At 38.7% G+C, this 13,423-nt stretch overlaps 2 protein-coding genes across 2 annotated transcripts; both read left to right on the top strand.

Moving 5' to 3' along the window:
* Positions 1-3,274: 3,274 nt before the first annotated feature.
* LOC135596544 (vacuolar iron transporter homolog 2-like) lies at positions 3,275-4,104 on the top strand. The gene has a single exon (XM_065088597.1). It carries the CDS (start codon positions 3,360-3,362, stop codon positions 4,056-4,058), a length of 699 nt encoding a protein of 232 aa, XP_064944669.1. The 5' UTR covers positions 3,275-3,359; the 3' UTR covers positions 4,059-4,104.
* A 3,913-nt stretch (positions 4,105-8,017) lies between these two features.
* On the top strand, positions 8,018-8,690 carry LOC103970864 (vacuolar iron transporter homolog 2-like). The gene has a single exon (XM_009384786.3). It carries the CDS (start codon positions 8,079-8,081, stop codon positions 8,688-8,690), a length of 612 nt encoding a protein of 203 aa, XP_009383061.2. The 5' UTR covers positions 8,018-8,078.
* Positions 8,691-13,423: the final 4,733 nt, after the last annotated feature.

Here is a 13,423-nt window from a genome sequence, read left to right on the forward strand (position 1 = left end):
ATGGTCTCTTCCTTGTGACCCAACTTGGTAATACAATGCAAGAAATCTTACATAAGTATTGAGAAAAAGCTCTAAATACAGAATAACATAAAGTATGACAAAATTGGAAGTTATCAGTGGATGTTTTAAGTTTTGACTAATTGATGGGCATGCACTGTTGTCGACATTCTTGTTGATACATTACTGAAAGCTGAGAAATGATAATCTAGCTTGTAGAAGATTATGTTGTAATAGTACATTGCTTTTCCCATCATGTCTACCTTACAGGATTACAGGACACTGCATGTTTGCTCATCAAAATGTCCTTTTACTTCTTTATTTTTTCTTAGTTTGTGCATTCCTTAAAAGAAAAAAACAACTAGAGAGCATATAAGCTACAGGTGCTATCTTGTTGATCGAGTGTTGTTACTCAGAATTACTGAATTTTCTTGATTCATATTTTGTGGCAAGCTCAGGAACACCACTACTTGTTTTATATAGTTGTGAGAGCTTGTAACATTATCAGCAAACATGTAAGATGTTTTGGTTATGCTGGTACGCCCATGCTCCATGGGCAATTGCATCCTTGGGCTGTGTGACTGCAGCATCTAATGATGTGAGGCAATGTTTCCACACTAGATTGAAATATTCTAGAAATAAATAGTAGTTTTCATTTATATTTCATTTAGTTTAGATATTAGGGCTGCATCATTGTGAGGCTAAGTTTTGTGAATCATAAACCTTAGGTATCTGCACATAGACAGGCATATGTTTTATCTGAAAATTTTTCATGTCATGATACTTTTGGTGCTTGTCACTAGTTTGAAGTGCATTGTGTTTGCCCCATAACAATCATGATACTTTATGATTGTGTACACCTTCCATTAGTACATTCTTGATTTGGCTGCTGCTGAATTTAACATGGGACTATCCCGGATTGAAGCCGAGGACCCTGGCATTCATGTTGTTCTTGATCTCACCATCATAAAGCAATTTGTAGATATACTGTTCATCATTTGTGTAGCCTAATTTTACTGTATGTTATTGACTCATTGCTTTTGTAGTAAGATCAGTGTAGGTTTTTGCTGTTTTTTAACCTTTCAATTCTTATAATTATACTTATCTGCAATGATCAGATTGAAGAGATCCTCACATTTTACATGGATCATTAATACAGAAGGAATTCAAATTTGTCCAAACTAGTGCCCATGGAAGATGAATTTATTGATATCAAGTTATGCAAGTGTTCTTTAGCTCTCTAGATTTGAACTTACAGATTGCTCAAGAATGCTTGACATAATGAATATATATTTTCTGTTCTTAGAGCTCTTGCATTGGTGGATAAATATGCTGCAAGAATTTTATTACCTCACCACCTCATATTGTTACTGATTTCTTGGAAGTAGCCATAAACCTGTGGTCACACAAACTCGTTGGTGGAACCGAGAATGAGGCTAAGCTGAAAGCAAAGCTTAGGATGTTAAGAGGGAGAACAGCAAAAACACTTAAAAATCCCATGGTCATCAATCAGATCATGGTTCATTTTAGTTCACTCAGATCCTTGGAGTGTAGAACTTCACAGAGAAGACAGAACTGACACATCCTTCAAAAAAGTCAATTTGTGTTTTCTAAAGATAAATATGCGAAAAACAAGAAAGAAGTACAATGTGACATTACACAAAATTAAGTTGTAGTATGTCTCTTTGTGGAGTGCTGCCCCATGCCTATGACTGTTCTTTCTTCTCTTAAGATTCTTGTAGCAATGCAATATGTTAATCCTTCACCTGCTAACCTTTTAGCAATTGAATAGCTCCTGATACAGGTTTGAGGAATGGCCATTGTAGTTGGCTCACACCTTCTTCTTTCATCCTTACCTTGCAGACCAAGAAAGGAACTTTCTTTGGCTAAGTTGGATGGGAATAAAGGCCTTCTCGTCATGATGAGGCATCTTAAGGTCTGATGTGAGATGTTGGAATGTGATTCATGGATGTCGCAACCTCAAGGAAGAAATTTGAGGAGTTATCTTCACGTATGAAGCTAAGAATCTCTCTCTCTCTCTCTCTCTCTCTCTCTCTCTTCTGATATATTAAACAACGATGCCTCAGAACAGATCCATTGCAATACAAAAAGAATGAGATATCTGCAAATTGCGGTGCCCACTTCACCGTATCTGTCATTTTCCAGTCCCAAAAAGTCACCCCTTCGCGTGGCTGCCACACGCAAATGCACGCGCCATTTCTCTAGTGCTCGGTTGTCACCTCTTTAATCCTCAGCATCTCTGCTACTTCACACCGATCCAGACAAAAAAATATATCGATCAGTGATACGAGTTCTTCGTAGTTCGTGCCTATTAATGGGTGTACAGCATGCGAAAGCATAAGAAAAACTAGAATAATGACATCTAGAAGTTTCGTATAGATTCTTAAAACTATTCCAGTCATTGTAAATTTGATCTTGTTGTTGACTGTATTTAAATATTAGATTTTCTTTTTACCTATGAGATATCAGATATTGTTTATCCAACTACTTGCATCCTACAATTCCGCCCTTTTAAGTGATTAGATAAGATTTGGAACAAACTTAGAGCTAATGAGTCAAAAGAAATTATAATTAGCGTCGAGCAAATTCTCAACTCATAATTTAAAGAAATTTTCATAAAGTATACCAACTTTAAAAGATTATCGAAAAGTCCTAATTTTTTTAAAATGATAAAAATAGCCTTATAACAATTTTAATCTTTTTTCCTTAAAAGTTGTATCTTCTGTCTCCACCTTTTAATTGAGAAAATAAAAAAAAAGATAGATTGTTCATACAGTAAATAACCCAAAAAAATCAAAATATTATTTTAAATATAAATGTATTATAAATGTCCCAAAAAATATAAATGTATTATAGTTGTTGAATGACCCCAAAAAAAATAAAAATATCTAAAATAGAAAATATATATATATATATGTGTTTTTTTTTTATATTTTTAATTTTTTATTTCTATCAAAATATGATGGATCCTTGTAATATTTTTTTTAAATATTAAAAAAACTAATATTAAACAAATTTGATCCACAAAACCTAAACCTTGATATTATATATATTATTATTAGATGAAAATAAAAATAATATATATGATATGATAACTAATCAAAATCCTATAAAATTCTTATGAAATCTTCGAATGCCATCTACATTACCATCCTTTTTCTCAAAACTAACGAATGTTTTCGGCGATTCCCTTTCACTTTCTCTCTCTCTCTCTCCTTTATAAATTGAGACAAGAGGGGCGTGTGGCCAACACACTCCCCCAATCCCATTCCAATCTCCACTGTTCTCTTCTGCTCTTCTCCCACCATTTCTCGGCTTCAGGCCCTTCCCAGACACCACTAATGTCGTCTCGTCTCAGCTCTCACGTTCATGAAAACCAATCGCCGGATCTTACCAAAGATCTAAAGCAAGATGGGTGCGTCCAGATCGCCATCCCGCCCCGACCTAATGAGCCAGAATCGATGCAAGCCGATCCGGTGGATTACATGGCACGAGCGCAGTGGCTCCGCGCCGTGGTGCTCGGCGCCAACGACGGCCTCGTCTCCGTCGCCTCCTTGATGGTGGGGGTGGGCGCGGTGGGCCAAAGCGCCAAGGCCATGCTGGTGTCCGGCCTGGCCGGCCTCGTAGCGGGCGCCTGCAGCATGGCCATCGGCGAGTTCGTCTCCGTCTACGCGCAGTACGACATCGAGGTGGCGGAGCGGGAGAGGCGACGCCAAGACTGCGGGAGCGAGGAGGAGGGGAGCCTGCCAAACCCACTGCTCGCGGCGGTGGCCTCGGCGCTGGCGTTCTCACTGGGGGCAGTGCTGCCTCTGTTGGCAGGAGGGTTCATCAGGTCATGGGGGGTCAGAGTTGGGGCGGTGTGTGCGGTGAGCAGCTTGGGCTTGGCTGGATTTGGTGCAGCCGGAGCTGTGTTGGGTGGTGCTAATGTGCCCAATTCTGTACTCAGGCTGTTGTTCGGAGGCTGGATGGCTATGTTGGTCACTTATGGTGTGTTGAGAGTCTTTGGGATTATATTTGGCATGCATGTCTCCTCAGCTTAGGGTGGCAAGAAAACAAGGAGGAAAAAACATGGTTCTTTTCTTTGTAGGCTATGGATGTTTGTGATTGTTTTGCTCGAAATCTATAATGTTATTTTAAGATTTGATTCATAATTATCTACGTAGTTATCATGATCTAACAGTTATAAGATAGTTTCAATAACTATCTCATAATCTAGTAGTTACAAGGTAGTTTCAATAACTACCTTAATCATGGGCGAGTTTCAATAACTATCTCATAATCTAGTAGTTACAAGGTAGTTTCAATAACTACCTTAATCATGGGCGACACGAGGAGCAAGGTAGTTAGTTCTATAAATAGGACTTTATGAAGTATGGTATATAAAGAGTGTATGCACTTGGGAATATCTTGTAAGTGTTTTTGTCAATCCTTTTGCTTTGTCAATATCTTGTTTTTAAAGAGTTATATAGAGAGTGTATACATTTGGGAATATCTTATAAGTGTTATTGTCATCCATTTGTACTTTATGTCATCTACCATTTCAGTCGAAATACGATGCATCGAAGTCACATCAAGATTCCAATTGTTTTCTTTTAAAGAAGCAAATCAAAATTTGTGCAATGATATTCATGATTATACCTTCAGTTTATGATTAGAAAAAAAATTATTTTTTTGCTTTCATATATATATATATATATATATATATATATATATATATCATTATTATTAAATTTTAGTTCGATCTTATAATGGGAATTTTTCCTTTAAAAATTTATTATATCAAATAAATTGTATGATGTTTACACATTGATTGGAATATGAAAGACTTGTGCATCGATGCATTAACTAATCCACACAAAATAAAATCAACATGTGAAAATTTTAATAAAATAGAGCTTTTTTGTTTTTCAAATGAAAACCATTATTGAAACTTATCGTGAAGTCGACCTTAAAAAAAAAGGTAAGTGCCTTTTTTTTATATATCAAACGAAAACCATTCAACATTGGATTTAGCTAGATTAATTTTAAGATTCCAAAGATAACTTTTAGTCTAAAAAAGTGTTCATTTAAAAAAAAAAGAAAATATATTATTATTAAATTTAGTTATTTAGTTTGATCCTATAATGAGAAATTTTTCTTTTAAAAATTTATTATATCAAATAAAGTACATGATGTTTATACATTGATTCGAATACGAGACATATCACTCGTGCAGTGCATTAACCAATCTGGATATTTTAATATGATCTTAAAATGAGAATAAATAATTAGACTAATCTGAAAAAATAAATTCAACATAAGAAAATTATAATAAAATAGAGCTTTTTCTAAAAAATAAAAACTATTGGATTCTATTATTATCAACCAAGGATTATTAAATCTATCGTGAAACCGTGAATAACTTATGTGTTAAACAATGATACTTATGTATTGAACAAGGAGACTTATGCAACTTATGCCTAAATTTTATTAATTATTTTTTAAAATTTAAAACTTTGATTGAATATTTAGGCATATCAAGATTGAATTTGTCTCAATTTAAACTCAACGGTAACATTGAAAAAGTTTTATTTTGAATTCAAGTTCTTCACATTTTTAAAATGATATATAGATAGGGGAAGTCTTGTTAAGACCCATCATCAATTGACCTTTGAGTCCATAACTTAAACTTATATTAAATATTAAGATCCTTCATGTTATAATATCAAAGTAATTTTTATTTTTATATAATTAAAATATTGATATAAAGGAGGAGAAATAGTACTATAATAACATGATACCACTCTCTTCTTTTTATTAATAAAGGGAGAGAAGATATTTTTATTGTCAACCAAGGGGAGAAGTGATGACCCATGCATGAAAGGAAGAATCATGATGTCTTATAATTTTCTTTTATTATATAATTGTTAACTTAAAGTTATATTTTGATTGATATTACATATTGATAATTGTTAAAATTTAACTTGAAATGATTATGATTATGAAATTTAAAATTTGATTAAATATTAATTTTTGGATTTGAATGATTAATTCATAATATCAATAAGATCAAATTTCTTTCGACTTGAATTCAGAATATGAGTTTAAAATGACATATAATTATTTAAATTTAAGTTTATCATAATCTTTCAAAATGACATATAAACAGGTAGAGCTTGGTTAAAACTTCATCATCAATTAGTTGTCATCATAAAAAAGGGAAAGATTATTGAATCCCAAATTATGATGATGAAATCAATTGATACGTTTATGGACTAATATATTTTGAGATAAGTGACATAGGAAATACTTCGATCACGGATTCGAACCATCAAAATGATAAATTGTAGAAGTAAGAGAATCAAACATTATGCCGGGAAAAGTATTATGTCGAAAATTGGACGTTGAGTCAGATGATTAGTTGATGTGCCGAAGATTGGACTTCATGCTATAAGTTCGGGCATCATGCTATAAGGAAATACTTTGATTGATATATTTATGGACTAATATATTTTGAGATAAGTGACATAGGAAATACTTCAATCACGGATTCGAACCATCAAAAGGGTAAATTGTCGAAGCAAGAGAATCAAACATTATGTCGGGAAAAATATTATGTCAGAAATTAGATGTTGAGTTAGAGGATTAGTTGACGTGCTAAAGATTGGACGACGTGCTATAAGTTCGGGTATCGTACTAGAAGGATTGAGTATTGCGTCAAAAGATTGGATGATGTTAGAAAGTCGACATACCGATAGATCGGATAATGTGCCAAAGGTTTGGACGAAGTACCAAAAGATCGGATGACATGCCGGAATGACGTACAATATAGTGAAAGCTTCATAATTGTGCTAGATTTATGGTTGGATTGTTAAAGTCTTGATTGAGATCTTTTTAGGTCAAATTGAGTTAGTATTAGATCGAAACTATATCAACTTAATAAGGAACCCATTGGGCTAGAACCATAATCGAATTAGGCCTATTAGAAGGTCAAATCGATGGCCTAAAGTGGGCTTGGGTGGTAGTACCGTTAGGCCTAAGCAGTAGTATCACTTGAGTCAACAAAAAAAAAATACTATTTATGCTTTTTCAATGATTTCGGTAGTAGTATCGCCTAGGCCGACGATAGTACTACTAGAGCCTTGATTCATGGTCCATTACGATAGTAGTACCGTCCGTTGCTGGCGATAGAATTGTCAGTACCCTAAAATTTAGGGATTTAAAATTTTGATTCTATTCTTGAAGCCTTTTTGGGTCTATAAATATCTTACTCATGCTTGCTTGATGAAGCATGAATTCTTGAATACAAAAATGTTATAAACTCTCTTTTTAAGAAGTGTTTGAGTCTCTTCCTCTCTCTTGAGTTTAGAAGTAATACTAAGTTGTAAGAGATGAGAGATCTTAAAAAAAAAAAAAAAGAGTTAAGATTCTTTCAAGGAGAAAAGCTATAATAAGAATAGTTGATCTTTGTTCGTTGGAAAGAAGATCGATAGTAAAAACCGATGACCTCGAGGGAAGAGGAATTGAGAGTAGACATAGATCAGAAAGACGGAATCACTATAAACCGATTTGCATCTCTTCTTTTGTTTTTATTTTATTATTACTTATTGATTTATTTCACTCGCTACCATTACTCACACTTTTCATTAAACATATTTTCGATATGAATTTATCGATCTAATCTTAAAATTATATAAAATTACTATAACGCTAATTCGTCTCCCCTCTTATTATCATTACTATCCTAACATAGCCAAACACACTCCCCCAATCCCATTCCAATTTCCGCTATTCTCTTCCTAACATGGCCAACACACTCCCCCAATCTCATTCAAATCGCCACTGTTCTCTTCCTAACGTGGCCAACACACTCCCCCAATCCATTCCAATCTCCACTGTTCTCTTCCTAACGTGGCCAACACACGCCTCCAATCTCCACTGTCCCTTCCCAGACACTACTAATGTCGTCCCGTCTCAGCTGTCACGTTCATGAAAACCAGCCGCGGGATCTTACCAAAGATCTAAAGCGAGATGGGTGCGTCCAGATCGCCATCCCGCCCCGACCTCAAGAGCTAGAATCGATGCAAGCCGATCCGGTGGATTACATGGCACGAGCGCAGTGGCTCCGGGCCGTGGTGCTCGGCGCCAACGACGGCCTCGTTTCCGTCGCCTCCTTGATGGTGGGGGTGGGCGCGGTGGGCCAAAGCTCCAAGGCCATGCTGGTGTCCGGCCTGGCCGGCCTCGTAGCGGGCGCCTGCAGCATGGCCATCGGCGAGTTCGTCTCCGTCTACGCGCAGTACGACATCGAGGTGGCGGAGCGGGAGAGGCGACGCCGAGACTGCGGGAGCGAGAAGGAGGGCGTCAAGGAGGAGGAGGAGGAGGAGGAGGAGGGGAGCCTGCCAAACCCACTGCTGGCGGCGGCTGCCTCGGCGCTGGCGTTCTCGCTGGGGGCGGTGCTGCCTCTGTTGGCAGGAGCGTTCATCATGTCAGGGGAGGTCAGAGTTGGGGTGGTGTGTGCGGTGAGCAGCCTGGGCTTGGCTGGATTTGGTGCGGCAGGAGCTGTGTTGGGTGGTGCTAATGTGCCCAATTCTGTACTCAGACTGTTGATCGGAGGCTGGTTGGCCATGTTGGTCACTTATGGTGTGCTGAGAGTCTCTGGGCTTGTATTTGGCATGCACGTCTCCTCAGCTTAGGGTGGCAAGAAAACAAGGAGTAAAAGACATGATTCTTTTCTATATATGCTATTAATGTTTGTGATTGCTTTGCTCTAAATCCATAATTGTATGACAGGGTTTTTTTGGCATCCTAAATTCAAGTAAAACCTTCTTTAATGGAAGTAATATATGAGTCATAATACCCAATCAATTAATCTGATGAATGTGTATCTAAATCCCTTTTAGTAATAAGATTTGTCGCATTTCTTTTGTCAAAGCTAATTTGTACTGTACCACATTGTTGTGCCAACAACAAAACCTCTGCAACTATCTACAAAGTAAAAGAACTATATATTATTATGTCAATAAAGCAGACTTTGATTTGTGTTACATTTTTATTTAACATAGAAATATTTTAATTAGATTGCTTCAAGTTAAGTGTTCTTCTTGCAATAATGACTGTATTCTTTTCTGATCTTAAATATTATATTGGCAAGTGGAAGGAGGCATTGCCCACCCATCTCCAAGATCCAACTTTTGGTCAACAGCTAACCCAGTCAGCCAGGAAGACAAGAAAGCTTAGCAGTATCATCAAACCATTTAAACAAGAAGATTTCATGCATGCTAGATTATGAATTAACAAGCTAAGATAAGTACTGCCTCAAATGTTTCATTAAGTGCCACCTAATGCACAAGTTATAATCCAGTTTATGTATAATAGACATCAACATACTTTTAGGGAAAGTCAACGATACTCCTACGCAACGCGTCAATCTTTGTATTCGTATCTGTGGGCGGCTTATGTCCTCATTTTCTAACCCATTTGCTGTGCTTACCATTTGTCCTCTAGTTTTCATCTCCAAGCTAAATCCTCTACCTAAACAGATGGAGAGATGTAGACGCTCACTCCCTTCTTCTTAGTTTGGTGAAGTGCATTGGAGACCAATGCTAATCCGAGGTAAGTAATCAGACACTTTGGTTTCATGTATTCAATGGTTAGGTTTGTCTCAGTCGAAGCTTTTGTGATATAGTTAGATGAGTCATAAGAGCATGCATGTTCAACGTGAAGGAGCATAGTTTGAAGCATACGGGGCAGTTCGTCAAAAGGAGACACGGGGAGGTCCTCCAACCAAATGAGAGTAGAGAGGAAGAACATGATGGAAGAGAAGAGGGTGCTGGAGAGGAACCTGTTAAAATAAAGAGATAAATGAGTTGTAGAAGAAGAAGTTGAATTTTATTGACATATCCTCCGTCTTTATATACAGGTTAGAAGGAGAAGTTTCCTCAACGGGTTAGAGGATTTCTCTCAACAGAGTAGAGAGATTTCCTCAACAGTTAGGGAAATCTCATCTACTTATCATGCCCCCGCAAGATGGTGAGGCCAATCTTGGACTGATGTAATGCAAACAGCTTACGAGCTATAGGCTTCGTAAGTGAGTCGGCCAATTGATCAGCTGTATGAACATGAGAAACACGGAGTTGACGGCGGACAACTTGATCACGTACAAAGTGGAAGTCAATAGCAATATGTTTCATGCGGGAGTGGAATACCGGATTAGCGCATAGATAGGTAGCTCCAATATTATCACAATATATTGTAGGAGTGGAATCGATGTTGAGTTCCTGGAGAAGATTCGTGATCCAATTGAGTTCTGCAGTGGTAGCGGCAATGGCACGGTATTCAGCTTCAGTTGTAGACCGGGCGACTGTCTTTTGCTTCTTAGAACTCCAACTGATTGGATGAGCACCAAGGAAGATAATATACCCCGATGTGGATGTTCTATCATCAAGGTTGCCCGCCCAATCAGCATCGGCAAATGCATGAAGACGAAGTGGAGAGTGTTTACGAAAAAAGAGTCCATGATTTAGAGTCCCTTTAAGATATCGTAGAAGTCTCTTAACCGCAGACCAGTGTAGAGTAGATGGTTGCTGCATAAACTGTGATAATTTGTTCACAGCAAATGAGATGTCTGGACGCGTGAGAGCTAAGTATTGTAAAGAGCCAACAACTTGGCGGTATTGAGTGGGTTCCGTAGCAGGACTTCCATCTGATAATTTGAGAGAACCGCTAGTAGAGATGGGGGTTGTAACTGCATTTGCATCCTGCATGTTTGTCTTTAATAACAAATCTTGAATGTACTTGCGTTGTGATAAAAGGAGACCGGAAGATGTGAAGGTAGCTTCGACGCCCAAAAAGTAGCTCAAGGGTCCGAGATCCTTAAGCGAGAATCGAGCTGCCAGCTGTTTGACGAACGCTTGGATGCTGGCGGGATTGTTGCCTGTGACAATAATATCATCCACATATACCAGAATATACACTGTGTTTCCATGATGATGTCGCAGAAACAACGAAGTGTCAGATTTGGAGTTAAGAAAGCCGACAGAAGTCAAAAATGAGCTAAGTTGAGTGTACCAAGCTCTCGGAGCCTGACGAAGTCCATAAATGGCTTTTCGAAGTTTGCAAACATGCTGTGGATACTGAGGATGAGTAAAACCGGGGGGTTGTTGCATAAAAACATCTTTAGATAGAGATCCATGTAGAAAGACATTATTAACATCCAATTGTCGTAATTGCCAGCCTTTAGTGGTAGCCAGACTCAAGATAAGCCGGATTGTAGTGGGTTTAACAACAGGACTAAACGTCTCAGTGAAATCAACTCCAGGTCGTTGATGGAACCCTTTGGCGACCAGGCGTGCCTTATATCGAGCAACTGAGCCATCTGGGTTCCGCTTAATTCTAAAGACCCACTTACACCCGATGATGTTTTGTGAAGGATGAAAAGGAATTAGATCCCATGTTGAATTATGGAGGAGGGCATTATATTCCTCGCTCATGGCAATACGCCAATGCAGAGATTTTTGGGCTTGAGTGAAGGTGGTGGGTTCAATGTTGGGGGATGAGGAATTCATGACAGCTTGTAGGTTAAGTACTTGACGAGGTTTAAAAATACCATGCTTAGAGCGAGTGGTCATAGGATGATTGGAGATGACAGGATTAGGAGGTAATGTTGGGTGAGGATCAGTGGCACAAGCCGGGTCAAGTGGAGACACGTCAGGGGCACTTGGGCGAGAAGGAGGTAAAGAGGATGGTTGTGTTTCGGAACATATTGCCCCATCAATTGGAGAAGAGTGGAGTGGAGTAGGAACAGAGGAAACGGGCAAGTGTTGAACTGGAGTGATATAGTGCGGATCAGGAGGGGAGGAAGTAGACGAAGACATGGGAGGCTCGTCCGATTGATCCGAAGGTATACTCCAGTGAGATAGTGAAGTGGTCCGTATGGCAGGATATGGAAGGGTTTGGAAAGGAAAGTTAGACTCAACAAAGATAACGTGACGTGATACAAAGATTTTGTGAGTGTGGAGATTATAGCAGCGGAAAGCATTATGGTCAAGTGAGTAACCAATAAAGACGCAAGGAGAAGATCGGGATGTTAACTTATGAGAGGCATAGGGACGTAACCAAGGATAACATAAACAACCGAACACGCGGAGTTTACGAAGGTTAGGGGGTTTGTGGAACAGTGTGTCAAAGGGGGACTGGTGTTGTAGAACTGGTGTAGGCATCCGATTAATTAGGTAGACAGCAGTTTGAAAGGCTGCTGTCCAGAAAGTTGAAGGCATGGAAGCCTGATGTAAAAGTGTGAGTCCAGTTTCTACTATATGCCGATGTTTGCGTTCGGCAGAACCAACTAGTTGAGGAGTATGTGGAGGAGACTTGAGGTGTTGAATGCCACAAGCTGAGAGATGAGACGCCAGGGCTTGATATTCACCGCCACCATCAGAGTAGACTGTTTTAATGGTAGACTGAAAATAGTTTTCGACCAACTTCTGGAAAGTGGAAAAAACGCGAGAAACATCAGATTTATGAGAAAGAGGATATATCCATGTGTACTTGGAGAAGTGATCTACAAAAATAACATAAAATCGAAACTTATCAAAAGATAAGATTGGAGCAGGACCCCAAACATCAGTATATATAATTTCAAAAGGTTTAGAGGAGGAAATTGAAGATGAACCAAAAGGCTGCCGATGACTCTTATTACTAAGACAAGCATCACAATGCATCATAGAATTAGGGGACTTAAAAAAAGGAAGAGAGTGACAAGATAATAATTTCTGCTGAATAAAGGGTGAGGGATGGCCAAGCCGACGATGCCACACATCAACTGGAGCCGCAACAGAAGAATGAACAGTGGGCTGGGTCATTCGAGAGGCTGACGGCCATTCATAAATGTTGTCTTTATTCGGGCCTTGGACCAATGATGCCCCCGTGCTCAAATCCTTAACAAGAAATGAATCAGGAAAGAATTCAATGGAAGTATTGTTATGTTTGCAAAATTGATAAACAGAAATGAGGTTGCGTGTAATATGAGGGGCGCATAAAACATCATCGAGAGTAAATGTATTAGAGTCAGAATTAAGCGTTGTGGAACCAGTATGAGTTATAGAAAGTCCTTTACCATCACCGATGATGATATCTTCATTGCCGCCATAGGGATTGTGAAGAGACAAATTCTGAAGATCAGCGGTGATGTGATGAGAGGCACCAGAGTCGACAATCCAATTGGAATGGCTAGGTGTCGGAGTAGTTAGGAGATTTGCCTGTGGCCAGTGTGACGGAGTAGGGAGGCGGAGACGAGACCGGCAAACTTTAGCGGAATGGCCGACTTTGTCACACAGTTGGCAAACGACCCGTCTCTGATGGCTCGGTAGGGCAGGACGCCAAGACGGATGATGGCTGGAGTCGCCACTTTGCGAGAAGGGATGACTAG

The sequence above is a fragment of the Musa acuminata genome, chromosome BXJ1-11 (genome assembly GCF_036884655.1).
Source record: "Musa acuminata AAA Group cultivar baxijiao chromosome BXJ1-11, Cavendish_Baxijiao_AAA, whole genome shotgun sequence".
Classification (NCBI taxonomy): domain Eukaryota; kingdom Viridiplantae; phylum Streptophyta; class Magnoliopsida; order Zingiberales; family Musaceae; genus Musa; species Musa acuminata.

Excerpts from the sequence above, each read along its gene's own strand:
- LOC135596544 (XM_065088597.1), top strand. The coding sequence starts at position 3,360 with ATGTCGTCTCGTCTCAGCTCTCACGTTCATGAAAACCAATCGCCGGAT.
- LOC103970864 (XM_009384786.3), top strand. The coding sequence starts at position 8,079 with ATGCAAGCCGATCCGGTGGATTACATGGCACGAGCGCAGTGGCTCCGG.